The sequence below is a fragment of the Herpailurus yagouaroundi genome, unplaced genomic scaffold, assembly GCF_014898765.1.
Source record: "Herpailurus yagouaroundi ecotype Mexico unplaced genomic scaffold, PumYag 202, whole genome shotgun sequence".
Lineage (NCBI taxonomy): Eukaryota > Metazoa > Chordata > Mammalia > Carnivora > Felidae > Herpailurus > Herpailurus yagouaroundi.
In genome coordinates this window covers 13,777,668-13,801,749 of record NW_024412433.1, presented here as the reverse complement: position 1 = coordinate 13,801,749, position 24,082 = coordinate 13,777,668, and the positions used below count along the sequence as shown (strand labels likewise).

The 24,082-nt window shown below is 43.7% G+C and overlaps 1 protein-coding gene across 3 annotated transcripts in view; it reads right to left on the bottom strand.

The window, feature by feature from the left end:
- DOCK10 (dedicator of cytokinesis 10) overlaps positions 1 to 24,082 on the bottom strand; it is a 270,818-nt gene that overhangs the window by 56,874 nt on the left and 189,862 nt on the right. For all 3 annotated transcript variants that reach the window (XM_040450863.1, XM_040450862.1, XM_040450864.1), the window contains exons 20-28: positions 22,750 to 22,842; positions 18,312 to 18,435; positions 17,997 to 18,118; positions 17,535 to 17,621; positions 14,296 to 14,388; positions 13,740 to 13,858; positions 11,422 to 11,491; positions 7,914 to 8,027; positions 4,262 to 4,333 (exon numbers count right to left, since the gene is read on the bottom strand). In XM_040450863.1, coding sequence (XP_040306797.1) covers positions 4,262 to 4,333; positions 7,914 to 8,027; positions 11,422 to 11,491; positions 13,740 to 13,858; positions 14,296 to 14,388; positions 17,535 to 17,621; positions 17,997 to 18,118; positions 18,312 to 18,435; positions 22,750 to 22,842 — 894 coding nt within the window. The remainder of the gene's footprint in view (positions 1 to 4,261; positions 4,334 to 7,913; positions 8,028 to 11,421; positions 11,492 to 13,739; positions 13,859 to 14,295; positions 14,389 to 17,534; positions 17,622 to 17,996; positions 18,119 to 18,311; positions 18,436 to 22,749; positions 22,843 to 24,082) is intronic.

Genomic DNA, 24,082 nt, shown 5'->3' with positions numbered 1-24,082 from the left:
CCTTCCTTCCTCCTCCCTCCATCCTTCCCTCCCTCTTCCTTTCTTCTTTTCTTTCTTTCTAAGACCAAGTTCTTAAATGCTTATGTGCACTGGATTATTTTTAAATCCATTTACCAGGACACGGCTATATAGATATTTTGGGATAATATGGTTACCCTCTATGTATATTTAACACTTACTGTGGAAATCAAATTACATTAACAACAAATAAACATAAATTATTTAATCACGTGGGAAGTTTTTCATTCTGCTCCATATACCTTGGGAAATAAAGTAAACAATTCACCTACGTGAAAACAACATTCTTTTTAAATAATCAAAGCACGTCTGTAGATTTCCTCTTTTCCTTTTGTTAATCCTCTAAGATGCATTATATACATCAGCACCAACATTTTCTTCACAGCACATGTGCTCACACCTTGGGCTTTGATATTCCCTCAGTTCTTCCCTCTTTTTGTCTACTTCTCTAACTCCTTGTGGCCTACTCCCACTCTTAACCCAAAGAAGTTCTGACAGGTAAATACGTGAGTAGTGTTTTCAATTGTTCTCCAGAAGTATATCCCAAAGGCTCAGTTGAAATGGGAGAGTGTCTGCACCGGGAATCGTGGATTTCTGTCTCAGAATAGGGGGAGAAAAGAGGCAAAGGAATAGCACAGTCTGATCGTAAGCCAAAGAGCCAGAATACATTGGAGAGTCTGGGCTATCTATCGTATGGCATACGTCACCAGGGGCAGGCATAGAATGCACGGGCTGAAGTTCAGGCTCTTGGCAATTTTTGAGGAAAAGGAGGCTGGTGGGAAACAAAAGGTCAGCCAGTACCATGAACCTCTTGCTACTAGAGATCAGTGCAGAGAAGGCATCCATAAGTTCCTAGTGAACAGGAACTCACCTTTGTCAAGACCACATGTGGAGGTGCTGTCTGCCTCTCAGGGCACCAAACCAGATGCCTCTCCTGACTTCCTCAAATCTCCCACACTCCGTGATGACAAAAACTGTCTTAATGGTGGGGGAAGCCATTCATTTCACAATTAAAAAAAAAAAAAAAGAAAGAAAAGACAACACAAAAAGCGTAAGAGGTGTGCATTGTGGATGCTTTTGAATAAAATGATGGTATCAGGTCTGTGATGAATGGAGATGGTTAGAAAACTCAAAGGTGATGCAGGGCGCCTGGGTGGCTCAGCTGGTTAAAGATCCGACTTCAGCTCAGATCATGATCTCACAGCTCATGAGTTCGGGCCTCATGCCAGGCTCTGTGCTGACAGCTCAGAGCCTGGAGCCTGCTTCAGATCCTGTGTGTGTGTGTGTGTGTGTGTGTGTGTGTGTGTGTGTGTCTGTGTGTCTGTGTCCCTCCCCTGTTCATGCTCTGTCTCTCTGTGTCTCTCAAAAATAAATAAAAATAAATCGTCCATGATGAGTTCCTTTATTTTTAACTGTTCATAAGGGCATCTGTGACCTATCTGAGCAGATAAATACTGGTAGGAATGAAAGGGTTTTAGTCTAATCCGTTCTTCTCACAGGTGAGAAAATATGCTCTGAGATGCTAAGTGTCTTTTTTATCATCTACCCTGTTAGTGATGGGGCAAAGACTGGAGTGGTGAGGTTTCCTAACTCCCAACACAGCTCAGTAACAGAGACATATGAATAATTCTTATCTTTACATTAGATTTTCTCTTCCTTCCAGACAGGAGGTTTTCATCACTGGAAGAGGGAGAGCAGACACAGCTGAAAACCAGATAGATGATCTAAGAGGTAAGTTGATGATCTAAGAGGTAATCGTCCAGAGACGATTAAGTGTCCAGCCAAGGCCGATCTGCTATGCTTAGGTCAAGCCATGGTTGGAGAGACCTGGAGTCTGGAAGCATGGATCTGGGTGGACGGCCCAAGGACAGGTGGCTACGCACACTTTCCTAAACCCTCAGCCTTGGTACAAGTGCCCTACTTCCCCCTATTTAGAGACTGCATTTCTCCCAGGTGAAATGTCCTAGCGTAACCCAGCTATGAACTTGCTGGGCCTAATAAGGTATGAAAGAGAGTATACCCTAAGAAGCTGGAAGAGTTAGTTGGCATGTACCAAGCAGGAGCCACGGGAGTTCCTCTGGTCCCCAAGGGGGTCAGAAAGAAGAGTGAATAAGTTAAAATTCATTGACATTTTATCAGGACTTGAGTGAAGTGATACCTTTGGGTGGACCACTCATTGTTAGGATGGCTCTTAGCATCCTGGTGACGGCACATTCTAAGCAGCATGAAAATGAGAATACTTGAGGTGTCCTGGCAGGTGACAGAAGAAAGAATAAAGAGACAGAGGAAAATGGATACGTAAGAATGGACAGGTAGAGACCAGAAGATCCACTGGAGGATCAAGTTCTACAGGAACGTCCGCAAGTCACATCATTCACACCAAAGCCATCAAAAAGGTGGGACTGACATCTCTAAGAAGTTCAATGGTCTCCCATCTGTAGATGAGACAGGCAGTCACAGTGTTGGCCTCACTAACAGTCATGGCGATGATGGTCCCCCAAATAACAGAGGCCAGGAGATTGTACTTAACCTCCAGGAGCCAGAAGGCCACAATTACGGTAACAGGTAGGAAGGGTGGAGAGCAGCCAAGGGGGCTTGACCCTCAGGTAGTTGTAGAGCTAGTTAAAAATATTGGAGTCCCTCTGGGAAAACCAGTAACCAACGATGGCAATACTCAATCTACCAAAAAGACAGCTTCTCATCTCAGAAGATGACAGTGTTTGCTCTAAAAAATATTTGTGATTCCTTTCTCTGCCTCTAGACCTGAGTCAGTTTTCAGATCTGGTACACACTGATTGAAGGGGAGACAGGGTCTCTACAAAAAGCCCCCTGCCATACTGCAGTTAAGCATATACTTTGATGATTCTATCAGCCCTCTACAAAGGGCTCCACAGCCTTGGACTCAGATGACTGCACTAGGGGGAGGGGAACCCTCATGTATTTCAAGCACTATTTAATAGAAGATCTGAGCTGATACTGGTATCTGGAGGCCAAAAGAATCATCACGCCCACCCTGTTACAGTGGGAACTTAAAAGGAATCAATAAAAGGGTCCACGCTAAAATTCTGCTAATGTGGATCCACTGGTTTCAAAGATCCACCTGACAGTCATTTATACATTTACCTGGTGCAAATGTATAACTGGTATTGACATAATTGGCATTTGGACTGACCTCACACTGGATGCTTGGCCTGTGGTAAAAAGCCAAGTGGAAACCCCCAACACTGCCCCTTCCTGACCAAGAGTGTAAACAAAGACAATATCACTATTCACCGCCAGCTCCACCCCAAGCAATATTCTGATTTATTCTCTTGGTGGCAGAAGGGGGGTGGTTTACCTACTGTGAGAGTACAGAGAAATCTGTGTGGAACTCAGGAGATCAATCCACTTGAGTGCTTCTTGGTCCTCTTACCCAATTATAACTATGAATGATCTGTGTAGAGTATGATGACCAGAGGCTGAGACCGCTCTGGACCAGTTTGAATGAGGGCTTGGGTCACACCACAGATAAGCCACCAAGACCTTCAGAGCTGCTGGCTGAGGGTGAGTGGAATCAAAGATGGACACGGAGAGGATGGAGATGATGAGAATCATGTGGTGCCCTGAGACATACTGCCATAACAGGAGCTTCCGGTGATCCCACTAGCCTCCCTCTTGTAAACTTCCTTTCAGGAAGCGAGGCCCATGGGAACTGCAGAAGGGCAGATTCAGGAGCATGTGCTCTGCATAATACAAACCATGGACTATGGCAGCCATGGATGAGCACAGCTCAGCTGTTCTTTCGAGACAAAATCTACCGGGAAGAACGCCAAGCGCTCATGCCAAGCCCATGGTCTCCCGAGGCTCTCCAAGTTCATAACTGAGCTTGCAGAGATACCACAAGCAGACCATCTGCCCCACGCAGGACTCTTCTAATGAACATTCTCCGCTCTCAGAATGCCCACTGGCCCAGCTAAAAACTTCTCACTGCCAAGCTCTTTCTGGCCAACCCTCTTTCCTTCCTTCTCCTTCCACAGGTGTCAGATCTTCCTGGTCTTGGTCTTCCTTCCTATCCTTTTGCACCTCTAATTCTGTCCTGGCATCTGCTTCTGAAGGACCTGTACTGACGCACACAATCGTTTCTCCCACTTAAAAAGCAACGGACACAGATCGCTAAGGTTCACAAAGCAAACAAAAATGGAACTAACGAGGGCGTATTCATCAGCACAATTGTTGGACTGTGTTGCATTACCTATGTTCTTACCTGAATTTTATTTGTGTCAATCAAGTGCTGTGCCATTGATTTGAGGATAATTGCAAAGAAGAACCAAGAATGCTGTTAGGAAAAGAAAAGACAGCAAGAAATTTATTACGTGATAGTAAAATAACAATGATTTTGTCCTTTAAAACACGTAATGTTGTAAAGTCTTTATTTTAAAATGTGTTCTTTGAAACGAAATGAATCAGAACAATAAAATATCTCCATTAGGTTAGGACGATCGTTATCAAAATTCCAGTGGTGAAAGTAAATGCCAGACATTTCAGCAGCTTAATCATCTTAAAGAATGTTTGAACTAAAACAAGATACTGGTTTACTGGATGCGGCTGATTAGACAGCAATCTCATGAAATATTTATTCATGGAGTGTTCTATTTGTTTCAGTTACGCAAAACTAAAGAAAACGTTTTATATTAAAATATATCAACGTGGGCCTCTCCTTAGCATTTCCAGGGCCAGAGGCAAAAGTAAAGATGAAAGCCACATGGCTAAACATCTAAAAGTTTGAAGTCAAGCTAACAAAGTGTTAAATTAAGTGTGTTTGATTCCCCTAACTTCATGTCAAATAGAACTTCACGTCAACTTGGAGCGCTGGGCCAGAATGTGGGGGCACAGACAGAGCAGGTCCTTGGCCTAACCCCTCTTCTTGCCCAAGGTTCTATCCCATACCGGGACGGACCACCTGCCCACATGGGACTGTCAAGCCTGCATAAGAGACTGCTGTCCACGAACTCTCTCCCACTTCAAACTGCTCCCTTCGTAGGTCTAGTTTTCCTCGGGCACCAAGATCTCCCCTCTGAAGGGTGGACTTAGGAAAGAGGCCCTCAGCGGGCCTAAGATTAAGCTGATAAGCCCTTAAGGTGGGAGGCTCCTGGGAATCCTTTTGGTCCAGAAGGGGAGGTAGGGGCTCCCAGTGGGCATTTCTCTTAGCTCCTCTCCCACCTCTTCCTCTGCGGAGGGGTGCAGCTGGAGAAGACCAAAACATGTCCTAGGATGAAGGTCCCCCTTTCTCGGGTCTAAGGGTCATACTTACCCCAGATACAAAAAGTGTATGTTGTATATGTACAGTTTAAAGACTATACCTCCCTGGTCCTTTTCCCCTTCCATTTTATCCACCACTGATAACAATTTTGAATTCTGTGCTAATTATTCCCTTGCTTTACTTCAAAGTTTTGCTACCAATAGTATACACTGAAGCACAATTTAGTTTTTGCCTGCCGCTGAACTCCACATAAACGGAATCATCCGGTGCGTATTGTCCGATGATTGCTTTTTTCATTCAAGAAATCCTGTCCTGAGGTCCATCTATGTTGACTCATTTAGCTGGAAGTCCATCACATACACAACCCCAATTTACTTCTCTGGTCTACCATCGAGGGGCACGTGAATTAGATCCATTTTAGGCTGGTACACACAACACTGCTAAGAGCTTCTGAGTCCACGGTCCTGACTCTAGACGTCTGACTGAGATGAGGGACAAAGGAGGTCTGTGTTCGAACAAGGCAGCTCTCGATTTACGAAGGGGTCGTTTCTTAGTAAACTTGATATTGGAAATGGAATTCATGTTGTCAGAAATAACAATACAAGGCACACTGTTACCATTCCCTTTCCCCATCGTGTCCAAAATGATATTTTTAACGATATGCCAAGTGTCCCTAAATTTGCCTCTTAAGGCAGCTGAGGCCTATCAAGCTCTACCCCTTAGCGGTCTCGTCTGCTTCTGCTGTTTACCTAGAGGCCACCAGGACTAATGGAATTAGGCCTTTGGTCTCAGTTTCTGTCTGATAACAGAAGTCTCGCCTTCTTGCCCTCTATTCTCTGTAGGTACCACATAGTCCTTTTTGCATTCTTACATCCCACTGCTTCTTATCTCCCGACACACCTTCTGGAAGGCATGGCCCAACATCACCAAAATCTCCTGAAGACGTAATTTCTCCGAACATTCCCTTGACCTTGTCTTTTAACTGAGCGCGGACTCTCCCTACAGAACCCTGCTTCTCTGGCAGGCACCTCTCCCCCCGCCACCCCGAGCACCCTGATACCACCCTCACTCCACCCCTGCTAGAGTGGATCCTCTCTTTACACAGCCATCAGGGTGCCCCTTTAAACTCAGGTCAGCTTGCATCACTCCCCTGCTCACAACCCTCTAAGGGCTCTCAAATTTGCCGAGTGGGAGCCAAAGCCCTTGCAGTAGCCCGCAAGGCCTTAGGCTACCTGCCAACCAGTGCTCCCCACTCCCGCCCTCCTCCTTTCTTCTTCGTTGACTTGGCTCCAGCCACACTGGCCTCTCTGCCATCCTTCTGGAACACCAGGCAGGCCGCTGCCTTGCGATTTTATACATGAGTCCCCTCTACATTTACTGTTCTCCAAGCACCCACGTGGCCAGTTCCCCAACTTCCTTTGCACTTTTTGCTCAAGTATCGCCTTCTCCATGAGTTCTATCCTCACCATTCTATTTAAACTGCCAACCTCACTCTGTACCCCCAGTGTTCCCGATTCCCCTTACCTGCTGGATATTTTTTTCCCCCATACCACTTCTCACCTTCTAACACACAATTTAATTATTTTGGTTCTGAAGTCTGTAGTTGCTCATTTTCATCCCCCAGCAGAATGCAAGCTTCCCAAGGGCAGAGGTCTTTATTCTATCTGCCGAATGCTAAGGCTGGTGCCTGTCCTGTGGGAGGTGGGGCACTCGGAGCAGTTTTGTTGCGTAAACAGAATGAATATACTCATAAGACTAATTTAAACAAACTGCTTGGCCTAGAATAATTTGAGTTTAGGGAACTCATGTTGAGGTTTATTGATCCCACCTTCTCTTTCCAGCTACCTGCTGATCAATCATCCATCTGTCAAGTCATGATAGAAAATTAATTTAGCTGGGGACTAAATCCATGCTTCTATAATAATGTAGAGTTATCTCTTGATAAGCTTCTCGCCGTCTTTTCTTTTTGCTTTTTTAAAAAAGTTTATTTATTTATTTTGATACAGAGAGAGAGACAACATGAGCAGGGGAGGGGCACAGAGAGAGGGAGAGAGAGGGAACCCCAAGCGGGCTCTGAACTGCCAGCAGGACTTAAACTCACGAACTGCGAGATGACGACCTGAGCCAAAACCAAGAGTTGGGTGTTCAACTGACTGAGCCACCCAGGCGGCCCACGCCACCTCTGCTTTATGTACCACGAATGCATGTGTTTTTCAACATTCTAGGGTCAAACAGTGGTGGCTCTGTCCGCTTCCTGTCTGTTGTCAGTGTATTCATTAGGACAGCATTAACCCTTCTGTTGGTACATTTCCTCTTACTATCCCTAAAAACCCAACAAACTTTATTTTTGCTACAGTTAGCATTTTTGAGTGTTTCGGATTATTAACGGTCATTCGTTTTTGTCTTCAGGCCAAAGGACTTAACTTGGGCCTATTCTAGCTCTGTTCTTTTGACACAGATCTCTTGTGCTTAATGTTTTTATATGGGGCAGTTTCAATATGGCGTTTATGCTAGAAACTGTAAGAGAAATGACCTATGAGAATCGATGAGTCCCATCACCTTCCGGGAGTGGGAGCAAGCCAGCCCTGGTGCTAACAGTGAAACCTGACAACATTTATTGTTAAATGTTAAATTTAATTTCATTTAAATTCTTTACCTTGAGGACATGCTTTACTGTTGGGGTGTCATTGGATTTCAAAAGACCAGTCACATTTTTAGCCAGCTCCTCATGTATAGTTCTCTCCTTGCATGCCCTGGTCTTGAACACGAACTGAAGAAAATCCAAAAAGGGAAAAAAGTTAAAAGACTTAAAAAAAAAAACAAAACAGAAAACCAGAGTTTCCACAGTTATGTTACACGAATAACTCATATCTCAAAATTATCTGCTCATGCCAGATTTTGTCATGAAATAAATGAAGGCCCAATGATAAGAGGAGTATACAACTGTTCCTATTTAGGGCTTTGCACAGGTAGGGCTTGGCTCACCTAAGCTCTCCTTGAAACTCTTTGTGTAGAAATCAAAAGAAAGAGTCAGAGAGCAATTTAGCAGGTTCAAGGAAACACGGAGGGCTTTGACCCACCTACTTAGGACACATTTCCCCTTCTCCTTCCTTCCACTGGTAACAGGTGGCATGGTAGCATTTCTTCATCCTGAAAGGGTAGAGCACCCACTCAAATAGCCAAGTGGGGAAGCAGGTGCCTTCCAGAGGCCAGTACGTGAGCTCCCCACACGCCCAGGTTCTATCATGTCACGCTCAGGCACAGCTATCAAAGGGTTCATGAACATCGGCCATCAGTAGGATAACAAATGTTGCTTACTTTTTTTCTCTCAAAAGACTGGTTTTGGTATGCACTTCTGAGCGCATGAGATGGTTTTTAGTTTTCAGGATCGCTTCATATATTTTAAGGGTATCAGTACCAATTTATGCACATATTTTAAATATAAAATGCTCATCACTGAATTGTAACATTTTACTTATGAGTAGGGTTAGCCTCAAGGAAGGTCATTTCTTCACAATATTCACCCTCAGCCTTCGCTATCGTCAAGAGTGGAGGCAGGCAAGAAACTCAAAGCAAAGGAACATTCACATTTGGATCTATCATTATTTATTTGAACTTTGCAGCTCATTGTCACCTAAGTGGCTCTGATGGAGGCTGACTTCTCCGAGCTCATCCCAGAGGAGAAAGACAAAGCTAAGAGATGCATGGAACTAGCTAAAATCCAGAGTAGTACGATTTTTTTTCCCTCATGAATTACCACTCATGTGAGGGTAATATCACTCCCAACTACCTGGTCGTATGCCCTGTTATTTGGCCTCAACAGCATTACAACTAGCCCTGGGATATTCTTATTTTAAAATTTTGGCTGGAACATGTCAGTGCCATGAATTGCCATAACCCATGGCATTTAATTAGATTGGCTTTAGACACCCATCTTTGAAAAAGACATGGTGTATGTGTGTGCATTTTGGATATTGTAGATGGGGTGAGTTAGCAGCATTTAGGACCACTGAACTTGAAATGGTGTTTAGTTTGCTTCTGAATATACATAAGTTCCATTGAATAGCACATCTTTCAAAGATATAAAAGCATATATTGGCATCGGCCCATCAGTTTTCGTTATGCACCTAGGTATGGGGCTTAATATCTATCTGCATGTTAAGAAATTCTTTTTTCCCACCGAGGATAAAAAAAAAAAAATGAGACTCCTTGGTCAAGGTCAGACAGTCAACCATGTATTGCAACAGGAGTCCAATAACAGAATCATAGAGCTGGATATTCATCTGGTTCATCCTTCTCACTTCACAGGAGTAAAAATGAGGTCAAGAGAGGCTGATTGTTCTAGTTAACTATTTAACCTCGACTAGGATCTAATTTCCCACTTGCTAGTTTAGTGTTCTTTCTAGAGTAAAATTACTGTTGACACTATTTATTAGGGTGTGCTCGCTGTAGATATGTGGAAGTATTTTATAAAATATCTTCAGGAATTGTTATCAGCTTGGAATTCTACTTAGGTATATTCCTGAATTTCAACCACTTCAAAGCAAACTAAGTATGCAGTCTCCTATATTACAAAATCAGATGGTCTCATCAGGAGATTTCAAAGAGCCTGGTCAAAAATAAAGACCATATCAGGATGCCTTCCCATATAGCTTTCCAAGAGCATCACAGAATGAGTCTGAGAGCTGACTTCTAAGGGACTTGCCTTGGCTGTCACAAAAATAGTCACAACATCATGGGTTCTTAATGTAATTTTCAATGATCCCATTGGAACAAGGCAAATACTTGTGTTGAAATGGAGATGCCTTTGTGTAATAAGGACTGGGGAACTGTTTTCTTCTTAGCCCCTTTGGAGATTGAAATGGAAAACTCAGGGTAAGCACTGAGAGAGTGAAAGTCCTGTAGACGATTCTGTTGAACGTAAATTCATCAATACCTGCTCAAAGTACACTATGATTCTGTCTCAGAGAACAAACTAAAAAAAGAATTTGTAGGTCGAACTGGCTTTCCACAACTGAAATGTACATATTATTGGGCAAAATTATACAATAGGGAAATAACTGTGAAGTGGCTGACTATTTTTGGCATATGGACTATTGTAAGGAAGGGAGCAAGTTCATACTTAGGTATTTGGGGAGATTATCTAACATTTCTGGCAGGTAGAAAATATGCAGATCTAAAACCGCCATGAACAAATTCCTCACCGATGGTATCACAGAGGGGTTCCCTCCAGAATGAAATTTCACGGGAAGTTTTGTTTTTGTCTTTTACACGTTTCTAGCACAACCGCCCTTCCCCCCAATTCTTCTCTAGTCACCTTTCTAGACACCTAAATTATATAAGTATACGTCCATTTGTATATATTAATGGAATAAATTCTTTTAGTTAAAAAAGGTCTGTGTCTCAAAAAGATTTAATCGTGTGCATTAAAAAAATAGAAATTTAGCTCCTTTACGCATTAGAAAGCAGTATGAGGCGCTCTTATTCATGTCTGGATGGATTCTTTCTTTTCATTCAAGAAGATGACATTTAGGCAGGAACTCTAATGTGCAAACATCATCACAAGTTCACTGGCATTAAGTCACAGGCCAACGGGAAATGAGAATATGAACATGTCCGAGTGAACACTTGGCGAAGGAGGGCTGGAAGAAGCAGTGCACAATGACGGAATGGGCTAGTGGATCATGCCCGAGGATAAAGGACTTAACATACCAGAAGCAGGTACAAATATACAGTAACTGGGAAAATGAAATAATGCCTGAGAAAACAATAAAAAGAGCTAAGAAAACATTACAGAAGAAACACAGAGCATTCAACAAGCCAACAGGAAAAATATTCCTTAAATATACACAGGAATTGCATTTATTTGTAATGTTGACTTCAAAAGGGCAATACTTTTTCATTTTCTCTTCTCTTTCTTTGCTCTTCCTCCCCGTATAAATCTTCATTTGCACAGGTCCATGTTATTTACATAGTTAAAGAGCACGTCTGGGTTATCAATGCGAAGAGATGGGGTTCTAAGTAGCTAAGGGGAATGCTTGATATTACCGAGGGGAAGCCCCATCCAGCTAAAGGGAGAAACTTCCCACTTGTTGCAGACAGGAAATGAGACAAACCACACAGCACAAGGGGATATGCCCAGTGTTCAAGTGTCGATTTCATACCTTAATGTACGACTGGATGGAGTGGTCCAGCTGTTCCTCATGGCACTTGGCCACGATGTCGGTCAGAACCCTGGAAAAACAAAACTTCAGTGGCCTTTCTGGAGAAAGCGGGAAAATACCACTTGGGTTGTCACTGGTATGTTCCATAAACTGGGTATTTAATAGATACTGAATGAACGCATGGACCAATTTCAGATACCTCCTCTCATCCCCCCATACGGGATATTTAATATCCCTATTACCTATTAACTATTTCCAACCCTGAAATCTCGAAACACTAAGATAGAAGTAATATCTTACGGCTGCAATGTCCCACTGGAGACTTCTATGGCTTGCCCGTTTGAAGACACTGCCTTCTTGGAAAAGGGATCAGTTTTAGTACCTGATTAAAACTCAAGACGTTGAACTTCCAATTGATTATCATAGTCCATTTAAGAGGACCTTTCCTTTCAACACAGAGGTGCTACACATGTTTTTGCGGAAAGCGATGAGGTTAAGATTCAGGGTTTTGTTTTTTATTTCCCTCCTTAGCTGCTGAGTTTCTAATAGCAGCAGTGGTGTGGGCTGATTGTTTTCACATGCATACCTCCAGTTGCTCTATGGCTGTGACTGATGTCTTAGAATGTCTCAGATTTTCAACAGATCTATCCGCCGAAATATTGAGGAGTCTTGTCAACAAAGACCCATATATTCATACTGGAAAGAGCCTCAACTGAAGGTACAGTTGGGAACTTTTAATCTGGGTCCAGAACTGGCTCTCATGGAACGATTAGGCATTAATTTTTCGGAGCTTCAGGGCTCTACTTTAGAAATGAAAATGAAGAGGGACGCCTGGGTGGCTCAGTCAGTTGAGCGTCCGACTTCAGCTCAGGTCATGATCTCGCGGTTTGTGAGTTCGAGCCCCGTGTCAGGCTCTGTGCTGACGGCTGGGAGCCTGAAGCCTGCTTCGGATTCTGTGTCTCCCTCTCTCTCTGCCCCTCCCCCACTTGTGCTCTGTCTCTCTCTATCAAAAATAAATAAAATGTAAAAAAAAAAATAAAAAAAAAATGAAAGCGAAGATAAAAACAGAGAGGGAGGCAAACCATAAGGGACTCTTAAATACAGAGAACAAACAGGGTTGCTGGAGGGGAGCGGGGTGGGGGGATGGGTTAAATGGGGGATGGGCATTAAGGAGGGCACTTGTTGGGATGAGTACTGGGTGTCATATGTAAGTGATGAGTCACCTGGTTCTACTCCCGAAACTAATATGACACTGTATATTAATTAACTTGCATTTAAATATGTAAATTAAAAAATAAAAATGAGGCTAAAGACCCTCATTCTGGAAGAGGTTAATAATATGCTTATGAGTTAGGAAAGTTCTGGACACATTTCAATGTTAATAGCAATTTTTCTTCCTAGAATTCTGTGACTAATATTTTTAAAACACTGAACATTAGAAATATATGATCCTTTAACTAACTTAAAACGGTATCTTTATGGAGAGGAAATTATGATTGTCAGAGTCATTAGATTAGTGATGTTGGAAGAATGCAGCACGGACAAATTTAAAGTGAGAACAATTTAAGAAAAATCTTAAAAAAAGCCTAGGGTGAATGCAAAATGGTACAGCTACTCCAGAAAACAATTCAGTGTTTTCTTAAAAGCTACACGTGCAATTATCATATGACCCAGCAATTGCATTGGCTATTAATCTGAAAAATAAAATCTTGTGTTCACCTAGAATCTACGAAAAACTGGAAAAATCCCCAGCTCTCCTTCATATCTCTATATCTATCTATCTATCTATCTATCTATCTATCTATCTATCTAAAATTTTAACAGATTAGTAGTTACCAAGGATAGGGGTGGGGATGTGATGTGATGTGATGGAAGTAACTGTGGCTATAAAAAGGCAACATGAGGGATTCCCGGGTGATGGAAATTGTTCTGTATCCTCATTCCATCAATGTCAATATCCTGGTGGTGATACTGTGTTACAGTTTTGCAAGATGTTGCCATTGGTAAACTGGGTAAAGGGAACAGGGGGTGTCTCTGCATTATTTCTTATGACTGAATGCAAATCTCTAATTATCTCTAAATAAAAAGCTTAATGATAAAACAGAAGAAAGAATAAAAAAAAAGCGGTCTAAAACTTTATCCAAATGATACTAACAAATGACTTGAAAGCAAGAAGTCAAGAGTGATAAATACTTAAGATTTGAGATCTGTGTTCAAACGAAACACAGGCACATGCGAGTAGTGGTCATTCTCTTGCAATCAGTTTGGTGCAACCATGGACTGTAAGATCTCTTCTCCCGAGACCGTGTGATAGATACCTGGTCACGGCTGTACTTATTTCGTCTTCCTCGTTCTGTACCAGCACCTTGAACAGCTGATTCAAGATTATAGGCAGAAAACTCATGATTGTGTGAATCTTTTCCACATTCAGTAAGTTCTGTAGTAAATTGGTAGGAAAAAAAAAAAGGCACCGATGAATTTTAAGGCACATTCTGCTGATGTTTTTTAGAACTCAAATATGAACGCTGTAGCTCACCTTCCTTTGGCTTTATTCTTCATTGCATTTGGCAAGGCACACAGGCATGGGGGTGATGTTGCAAGGGCACTTTATATAATTACTTAATTTAAAATCAACTGATTCTGATTTTCAACCATTTTTCTTTTGGAAAAAACCCCTGATCTCTGCTAGTTTTTTAAGCAACACACAAAAACTAGGCACTGAGACATAACCATTTACTCTCTGAAATTGACAAGGCATCTAAAAATCTTCAAGGGCAGTAACCTCTTTAGTTTGCTACTCGCCGGAAACCGTAAAGACCCCTTTCCCCCATTTCTACCTTGGAGACACCGAAACTGTTTGCAGGTCACTGTTACCTTACAAGAGCGGATGAAATTCGAGGTAGGTGACTGAGACAGATCTTTTTCCCTTTTTTGGCACTGTCGGAAAAATGCGTTCACGTGGGGATCCTGAAACAGGAAAGAAAGAGTTTATTTCCGGTGACGCAATCATGGCGATGGGCGGTGTGAGTATTTCTGTAGAACCGACGCATCAATGAGCAGGTGCTTTATCAAGGATTGAGAATGAACGCTTTCGTTTCCGCTAGACATTCTGGCACACTGAAGGCTCTGCCTGGACCACCAAGCCTGCTTTCTCTCTTATTTCTTCCTCATAGGTATGTTTTCCTTCTCAGCCCCATGACAGTGACTGGAGAAGCACTTTCCTTGGCTCTGTTCCCCTCATCATTTAATTTAATTTAATTTAACTTTATTTCATTTTAATTTTTAAATGTTTTTATTTATTTTTGAGGAGAGAGAGAGAGCAGAGAGAGGGAGACACAGAATCCAAAGCAGGCTCCAGGCTCTGAGCTGTCAGCACAGAGCCCAATGCGGGGCTCGAACTCATGAACCGTGAGATCATGAGCTGAGATCATGGAAGTTGGATGCTTAACCGACTGAGCCACCCAGGTGCCCCCTTTTTAAATTGCCTTCTTGCATCTTCCTGGTTTTTCCACAGACTTCTAGATAGTTTTCTTACATATTTCTTAACACACAAGAGAGGATGTACTCTTAAGATGCAGAGGGACATTTGCAGGCTTAAAATGTCTGAGCTAATAAAAAATGAGGAAGTTCACACTAACCTGATGAGATAAAAATGGCTCGGACCCTTTGTTATGGGGGGAATTATGTTCTCCCACAATCCATACATTGAAGTCCTAACTTCCACTAACTCAGAATGTAGCTATATTTAAATTGTTTTTAATTTTTATTTCTGAGACAGAGAGAGACAGAATGTGAGCTGGGGAGGGACAGAGAGAGAGAGGGAGACACAGGATCCGAAGCAGGCTCTAGGCTCCGAACGGTTAGCACAGAGCCCGATGCGGGGCTTGAACTCACAAACTGTGAGATCGTGACCTGAGCTGAAGTCAGATGCTTAACCGACTGAGCCACCCAGGCGCCCCAGAATGTAACCGTATTTAAAGATAAGCTCTTTAGAGAGACAATTATAAATCTTAAAATGAGGCAGTTAGGGTGCACCTAATCCAGTATGATTGATGTCTCTATAAAAGAGGAGATTTGGCCCCAGAGACAGACACCAGATGTGTGTTGGCACAGAGGGAAAGACCACGAGGGGACCCAGCAAGAAGGTGACCACCTATGCACCAAGCAGAGAGGCCTCAGAAGAAACAAACCTTGCTGACACCTTGATACTGGACTTCTAGCCTCCAGAACTGTGAGAACATAAATTTCTGTGGTTTAGGCTGCCCAGTCTGTGGTGTTTTGTTACCGCAGCCACAGCAAACTAATACATCCTTTCATGCTATTTCCTGAAGAAGGTGGCAGCTTGGAGATTCTCTAAGTTCTGAGCTCAGGTCAGAGTTATACAGTCAGAAAGCGAGACACAGAATTTTAGTGAGGATACACATTCTGGATGTTTCTCTGGAATCTGTCGATTCTAGAAGCGCATCTGTGACTTGGGTTTCCCTCAGGGTTCCCTCTGGTGTGCGTGTGTGTGTGTGTGTGTGATACTTTCAGTTTCACTTCATTTATTCATCTCTTGGACAATCACTTACTGCAAGCTGACTCTGTGCCAGGCCCTTGGCAGGTGCGGAGGACAGAGTGGAGGGCCAGGAAAACCCAGTCCCTTCCATTACGCCAGGGAGACTGGCACCATACCACAATTTCAATACATAGCTACTTGGTCACAGTTAGGTAAGTGCTTCACAGGAAAGCAGGGTGCTATATGGGTGTATGACAAGATGGCGGGGCCTGTCTGAGGGGTCCGGGAATGGGAGGGGCTTCTTTGAGAAAGTGACATTTGAGTCTGGGTCTGAAGGATGGGTAAGCGCTGACCAGGCCCATGTGGGGAGGGGAGGAAGAGAAGGAGGGACGGCCTTCCTGGCCAGGAGGGCTGAGTGTCAAACGGGACGCTAGGCAGATGGGAGACACGGTGCAAGAGAGGGCCTGGGCGGTTGATCACTGAGGTAAGTCCTGTGCTTGAGGAAAGATGAATGTATCCCCCACAGGGCAACGCGTACGTGGGCGGTGGAAGGGGCGGTAAGAGACAGGTGAGTGGTGGTGAGTCAGACAGACACCTGGGCTGTGGGGAGGAAAGCAGCTGGAAGTGTGAGAAAGAGACACTGGTATTCTGAGGTACAGAAAGGCAGCATTGGGTGGGGAAGGACCATTGTGTGGGACTTGCCCCAGGGGGGGATGGCATCAGAGACCAAATGGGTTTGAAGAGTTTGGGTAGAGGACTGGGCAAGAGGGCTGAATCTGGCTTGAGGAACCAGAGGTCACCGAGGGAAATTCTGGTCTGTTATGTGTGTAATCCCCGGATTGTTTCATTTTTCTTAGCAACCAAGTAATTAGCAACTCACGGAGAAATCCGTAGTCTATATACTTGTAAGAATCTGCTTTGTAATTTATAATTCGTCATCATAAAAGTCCATATAGTGTAGTACAATAAACTGCCACGCAACGGAAGGGGGCGAGCCTGTGGTAATTTAGCAAGGACTGTAATTGCAATTGGAGAGCATTTTGAAGTTCCTGAGATATTTTCACACGTGGTTTCTCCTTTCGATCCTTCCCCAAACCTTAGGTAGATTTTATCGTCACCATTCTCCTGATGACAAAAATACTGACTGCAAGGGTGGGGTGGCCTGTGCAGGGTCACTGAGGCCGAATTTGGCCGAGGAGGCCCTGAGACGCAATTCTGCATTTGGAGCGGATGCCTTGGCATTCGGAGCACTGGATAGGCCCTGGGAGTCAGACTTAGTTTTGAGGTAAAGATCCAAATTCTTCCATTTTAACCTTCGCCATTTTTAACACCTGGGTGTTGTCTGTGGAAGCAAACCATATTTCAAGGAGGGGGGTGGGCATCAACCTGACAAAGACACCTCCGATACTCTAGTCCCTGGTTCTGGAGGGTTGGGACATTCTCTCTCTTCTCGGAGAGGCATAAAATTATGCTGCAGACATTCTGCCTTGGCAGTTTTCAGTCACCTGCTCTCTGACAGCATGTGACATGGGGAGTCCCCTTCCATGAATACAGGAGCCCCCCGCTGATCGCACGTGTTGGGGCTGATGCTGACATTTAAGGACAACACGCTCACCTGAGTATTCACTGTGGACACCACAAATGTTGACACTCTGAAGAGAGGCTTTCCACCATCGACCCACTTAATGTCACTCCCGCCATGCTGTAAAAAAGGGCGCGTTACTGTCGCTGCGGCAACTTGAGAAAAGAAACTAAACAGGTTATTTAGCTTATGTTAATTGGCTGTCCTGACCCATGACATCATCTTCCATGACTCTAGGGATGGGAAAGAAAAGATGCGAATATAGCTGGCAATATTGGGGAGTGAGACCGTTATCAGCGAGTCATTCTAATAGATCATTTCTCCTGGCCAGAAACTAAACAAGACGCTTGAGATATTGTGGGGTACATGACTCATCACTACGATGGATACGTACACCGTGGCCTTTGGGTTAAATTAAACGGCAGACAGAAGATAACCTTGTGCCATGTAGCTCATGTATTTCTTTTTTCCCTTACATTATACATCACTCAATACCTTCCCACTCGCAGAATCTTGAACGCTTAAATAATTAGGAGGCAGGCTTGTTGCTATTGGGATATTGTACTCTTGAGAAGCAATCTGATCATGTCTCATCAGTGGAAGCCAAGCATACCCAACTGTGCAGAGGAAGAACAAAGAGAAAACTTCTGAGTACAAACCTCCGTGGTGAGGACCAAAAACAAAGTTATGAGTCACTTATGAATATAAAACTTCACTAAAAATTTTAATAAATCATAGCTTTAAAATACTCCCCAATGCAAGTCCCACAGACCCCATGTGAAGCTGTCTCGGAATGCTGCCCGTCAGTACCTGATGTTTCCAGAGTCTCCTTTTTCTTGGCGTTAGCCTTGGCATTTATGTCACAAGTGACGTGATAAAAAGAAAACAAAATATGGTGTTTCTCATGGAGCTGTGTTGGGAGCTCGATTTTCACCTGCAGTGAAAGAGATCATAGCTGGACTGAGATTAAACTCATTTGCCTGGGGTCAGGGAAAGACACAGCATAGGCACCTTGACCTTTTAAAAATTCTTTTACTGGAACTGAGTTCCATGTTTCCTACTTCGTGGTAGAAACATTGATTTGACTCTCAATGAATATCTATCCTTCTAGCAGTCATGTGTTAAGAGGCTGATATTTTTACTTCTTTACTGTGGTGATGATGATAATTTGGAAGGTGTAGTATTTCTCATTGGATAATTTAGCCAGTAGAGAATGGATTAAACACACACACACACACACACACACACACACACACACACACACACACAAAAGGCACAGATTGAGGACTTATCAGCAAGGCACATACACTGGGTGACCTGAGCCCTTGCCTTGCAGATTGTGTGCCTGGACCAATGAGCATCACTTGGGGGCTCATTAGAAATGCACAGTCTCGGACACTACCCCAGACACGTGGAATCAGAATCTGCATTTTTTTTTTTTTTAATTTTTTTTTTTTCCAACGTTTATTTATTTTTGGGATAGAGAGAGACAGAGCATGAACGGGCGAGGGGCAGAGAGAGAGGGAGACACAGAATCGGAAACAGGCTCCAGGCTCTGAGCCATCAGCCCAGAGCCCGACGCGGGGCTCGAACTCATGGACCGCGAGATCGTGACCTGGCTGAAGTCGGACGCTTAACCGACTGCGCCACCCAGGCGCCCCTCAGAATCTGCATTTTAATAAGATCCCCAGGCGATTCATAGGTACGCTGCTGAGAAATGTGGCAGTAGGAAATGACGTAACTTAAGCACAGAATCTATCCCTTTTTGAACCTAACGAAAAAAACACTTACGAAATGTGTTATCATGGTGACTAAGTAATGAGCTGTTTTGTGAAGATGTCATTCTGTAGCTACATAAAGAATACTTCTGAATAAATATAAAACATAAAGTTGATATATGTTAAAAAAGTACTTAGGAGAATACCCCATGTTCTTAAAAGGAAATGTTTTGACACCCTCTATATTTTATAGTGCCTTTCAGTTTCCAAATCTCTGCCACATACATTGTCATTTAATTTCTCTCAAAGCCTTGTGAAGTAGGACGATGCACATGTAGGCACCCAGTCGAGAGATGTTACAGGGGTTTGACTCACGAGGAGTATGGTCTAATTAGCAATAAGATCGTCTGGACGAGAAATCATGTGTTTTGATAACTACTTAAGGCTGGAATCCCAGGATCTCACGCATGTTAAGCTACATTCAACTCAGTATCAGCAACTAGGTAGTTTCCAGAATAGTCAAGCAATAAGGTGATAGAAAGCCATGCAAATTATCTGCCGGCTCATTTATTACACTCTCTGTGCACCTATGTAGCTAATATGTTTTCACATTGTTCAGGAAAGGATTTACTACACTGGTTTTGAAAATGGTATCCCTCAAACAGCAACATCAACATCATCTAGAAACCTGTTCTAACAGGTATCATGCAACTTCTCAGGCCCCGGTCCAGACATATGGAATCCAAATATCTGGGGTGGGTTACAGTGATCTGTGTTGTAACCGGCCTTCCAGGTGATTCTGATGAATGGTAAAATTTGACAGCGTCGGGATTAGAATGGTTTACAAGCTTACACATTCTTTATATGCCCCTATGCTAACCTGGTAACAAAAGCCAATGTACGTTGAAGAGCATACAGTAATTAGTTACATGCCAGGAAGAAATGTTCTTTCTTTTTTTTTTTTAAGACAACATAAAGGGCATATGGGAACGTAGTAGGTTCTCAAGAATTCCAATTAACTATTAATGTAAACATCCTTCACTCAAATACTGCAAATATTTACGTTATACTGAGAACAATGCCTTGAAAGAATTTCTATCAATTTTTGCAATGAATGCAACTTTAGGTTTGAGTCGGCACTGCACAGTTCACTAGGCTGTTCATTATATACGTGTTCTCCTGTGGAAAAGTTCATGGCTTTTACAAGAATTCCGGGAAGCACATGAGTGCAAGAGAGATTAAAAGCCAGTGTTAACAGTGAGAACATCCTTAAAAAAAATCTTAGATGTCTACAGAGAATGCATCTTTCAGATGGATTTTTCCAAGGGGTCAGCCAATAAAATAAATATTCTGTCATGTGGTAATAGCCCTTTACCTTAAATTTTTTTCACTTCTGTCTTGAATCTATGGGGAAAAAAGTTTAAGTGCATTAAATGGATGTGGAGGAAGGAGATAAGGTGAAGGGAGGTCTGTGGTCTCACTGAGGTTCCTTAATTAGTTTAAAAATGACTGATGTGGACTAAGGTGTGGAAGGAGAATAGCAGCTCCCCCAAATATTTCCTCCCTGCTCTGATATCCAGAATCTGTAGACACACTGAACGGGATTTTCGCAAGGGGTGAAATTAAGGATTTTAAAATGGAAAGGTTGCGTTGGAGTACCACGTGGGCCCAATGTAATCACAAAGTCCTTATTGGAGGGAAGTTGGAGTCAGAGATATGAGAAGGGAAGAAGAAGTCAGAGTGACGAAACATCTGCCGGAGAGTCACCAGCCAAGGCCTGCAGAAACCTCTAGAAGTCGGGAAAGGTGAGTCAAGGAGTCATCCCTAAAACCTGCAGAAGGATTGCAGGCCTGCTGACACCTTGATTTCAGCCCCGTGCGACCCATTTCAGAGTTACAACCTCCAGAACTGGAACATGGGTTATTCTATGCCACCAAATGTGGTGATTTACTATATAGAAGCAATAGGAAACTCATAAAAAGATGTGATATTTTTAAACCCAGACACTGAATCGGCAGGTTGCATTACACCTTTGCTTTGCAGTCAGAAATTAAATTTAATCAAAGTTTGTTTATCTGAGTCTCTTTATAACACAAGCTGACCTGTGTGTAGTAATTTATCACCGGCCTGATCAGTTTTGTCTATTTCTTAAAGTTTATTGATTTATTTTGAGAGAGAGAGACCACCCGTGGAGAAGGAGCAGTGAAAGAGGGAGAGAGAGAGAATCTCAAGCAGGCTCTGCGCTGTCAGCCCAGAGCCCAGCGTGGGGCCCAGTTCCACAAACTGTGAGATCATGACCTGAGTCAAAATCAAGAGTCGGACGCTTAAGCAATTGAGCCACCCAGACACCCCTCACTTAGTGCAGAGTGGCGAAGCTTCAGGCCCCAGAGTCACATGCCCTGGTTTGAACTCTGATGATCACTTATTAGTGGTGTGCCCTTGGCCAAGTTACTTCTCTGAGCCCCAGGGTCCTTATCCACAAAGTAGGAAGGTGTGAAGGTTAATTTTATGTCAACTTGACTGGGATGCAGAATGCCCAGACAGCTGTTGGGACATCATGTCTGGGTGTGCCTGTGAGTGAGGGTGTTTCTGGAAGAGTGGAGCATTTGAATGGAGGACTGCAAAGCAGACGGCCCTCCCCAGTGCGGGTTTTCGTCATCCAATCTGATGAGGGCCAAATAGAACACAATGGCAGAAGAAGGATGAATTCCCTCTCTGCCTGACTGCTTGAACTAGAACACCGATTTTCTCTGCCCTTGGTGCCCTTCGTCTCAGGCCATCAGACTTGGACTGGGATCTACATCAGAGGCTCTCTGGCTCTCAGGCCTTCGGACACTACCGCTGGCTTTTCCAAGGTCTCAGCCTTGCAGACGGAACATCACGAGACTTCTCATCTCCAGAACAACGTGAGTCAATCCCGTATAATAAATCTACCCATCTGTACACATCGATCTCCCCCTACCCGCTCTGGTTCTCTGGAGGACGCTGTGGGGATTGGGACGATGCAAATATGGAGTATGGCATGAGGCCTGGCACATAATAAGAGAGAGAGGCTTAGGAGTTGGCCAGGGCAGGTCTTGTTCTATGCTACATTTAGAGCCGAGGGGATCCAAGATCACTTGGGTTCACATAGGTCAGCAGCGAGTGTCGGCTCACACTCCTGTCTGTTCCTACGTTCTTTCCATTATGACCCGAAATGCAGCTATTGATTGGTAAAGCTATCGAACACAATCTTGATTACACTGACCAGTGAGATAAAAGAAAAAAAATATCCTCACTCAAAAAGAACGATGCCATAAAAATACCGCATTTTCGAAGGGCAATCCTACGTGGACATGTCTGAATTTGCAACATAACTCCCTGAACGACTGTCAGTGAATACAGTTTCTAAATCTCAGTGAAGCAAACCACAGTCAAGGCAGGCTCTCAGTCTGAGACGTGGTCCAGAGAGTGTTTATCTTCGTGAGTTTCCTGACCCACTCACCCATCCTGTGAGGAGCTGCTGGGGGCTGTGGAGGCCTGGGCCTTACCTCGTCAGAGAAATCCGGATTCTGGGAATGGTGCAGAACTGCTGTGTGGGCAGCCGAGGTGAAGAGAGGCCCTCCAGGTTTTCCATAAATACACTGTTTAAAAAGTTATGAGGTGAATAGTTATAAGTGTCTGAAATTAACCCCGAGCACACACACACAAATGTCACAACCCTTCAGTTACCAATCCTGGAACAAAGACGAATTTTGTGACACCTTGCCAGGCTTAGCTGACATCTAATTAACCTTGAACTTCTTTCACCTGCTGCCTTGTATTTATGATACCAGGGTGCTGCTGAAGAAAATGTGAAGGCTTTAATTCATCATGCAGCCATTACATCAATGCTGAACACCTGAATCAGTTCATTACCTAACTTTTGATTACCCAGGAGATAAGAGCTAATTTGTTCCATTCTGATTCCTGCAGGATGGCTTGCGGAAGGGGCCCACGGTACCCAGCTCTCGTTTAGAGTCCAAGGTAGTGAGTCCCCGGTGACCGTAGGTCTGGCTGGACCCCAGTCCCTGACATGCCAGCTCGCAACCAAGAATTCTGAGGTGGAAGGATAGGGCTGGTTCCAGTCTGCACCATATTGCATTACTATTCTCTCCCAGCCAGGGGATGTCATATGGCACTTCCTAGGCAGCTAGCTTAAAAGCTCCCTTCGCCCAAGGATCAGGGTCCCTCTTCTGCAGCCTGCTGATCTCTGCGTGATCCTTTTTTTTTTTTTTTATTTAAAAAAAAATTTTTTTTCAACGTTTATTTATTTTTGGGACAGAGAGAGACAGAGCATGAATGGGGGAGGGGCAGAGAGAGAGGGAGACACAGAATCGAAAACAGGCTCCAGGCTCTGAGCCATCAGCCCAGAGCCCGACACGGGGCTCGAACTCCCAGACTGCGAGATCGTGACCTGGCTGAAGTTGGACGCTTAACCGACTGCGCCACCCAGGCGCCCCTCTGCGTGATCCTTTAGAACACAATGAAACAGGAGACCCACACACCTGCCATTGCTAGAATTTTCCCCTTCAACACTACACTAGCAGGCCTGCTGTGCTTGCCATCTGGCCGTTGCCTTTGCTTGCTTGAAAATTCCATTTTGCTTAGTTTGTCTCTCCTGATGCTCACTAATGTTACTGCGGAACTTGGAACCTACAGATACCGATGGTGGCTCAAGACTATTTTAAAGAACTCTTTCTCCGCTACATTGATTCTTCTCCTTCTGAATAATGCTGCAAACCTCCTCGGTACTGAGAACAGGATTGGTACCTGACAGAGTGCTGTAAGAGATTATCTCAGATAATTGCAGGGGTGAGTTAGGAATTCGCTTTGTCCCTCACT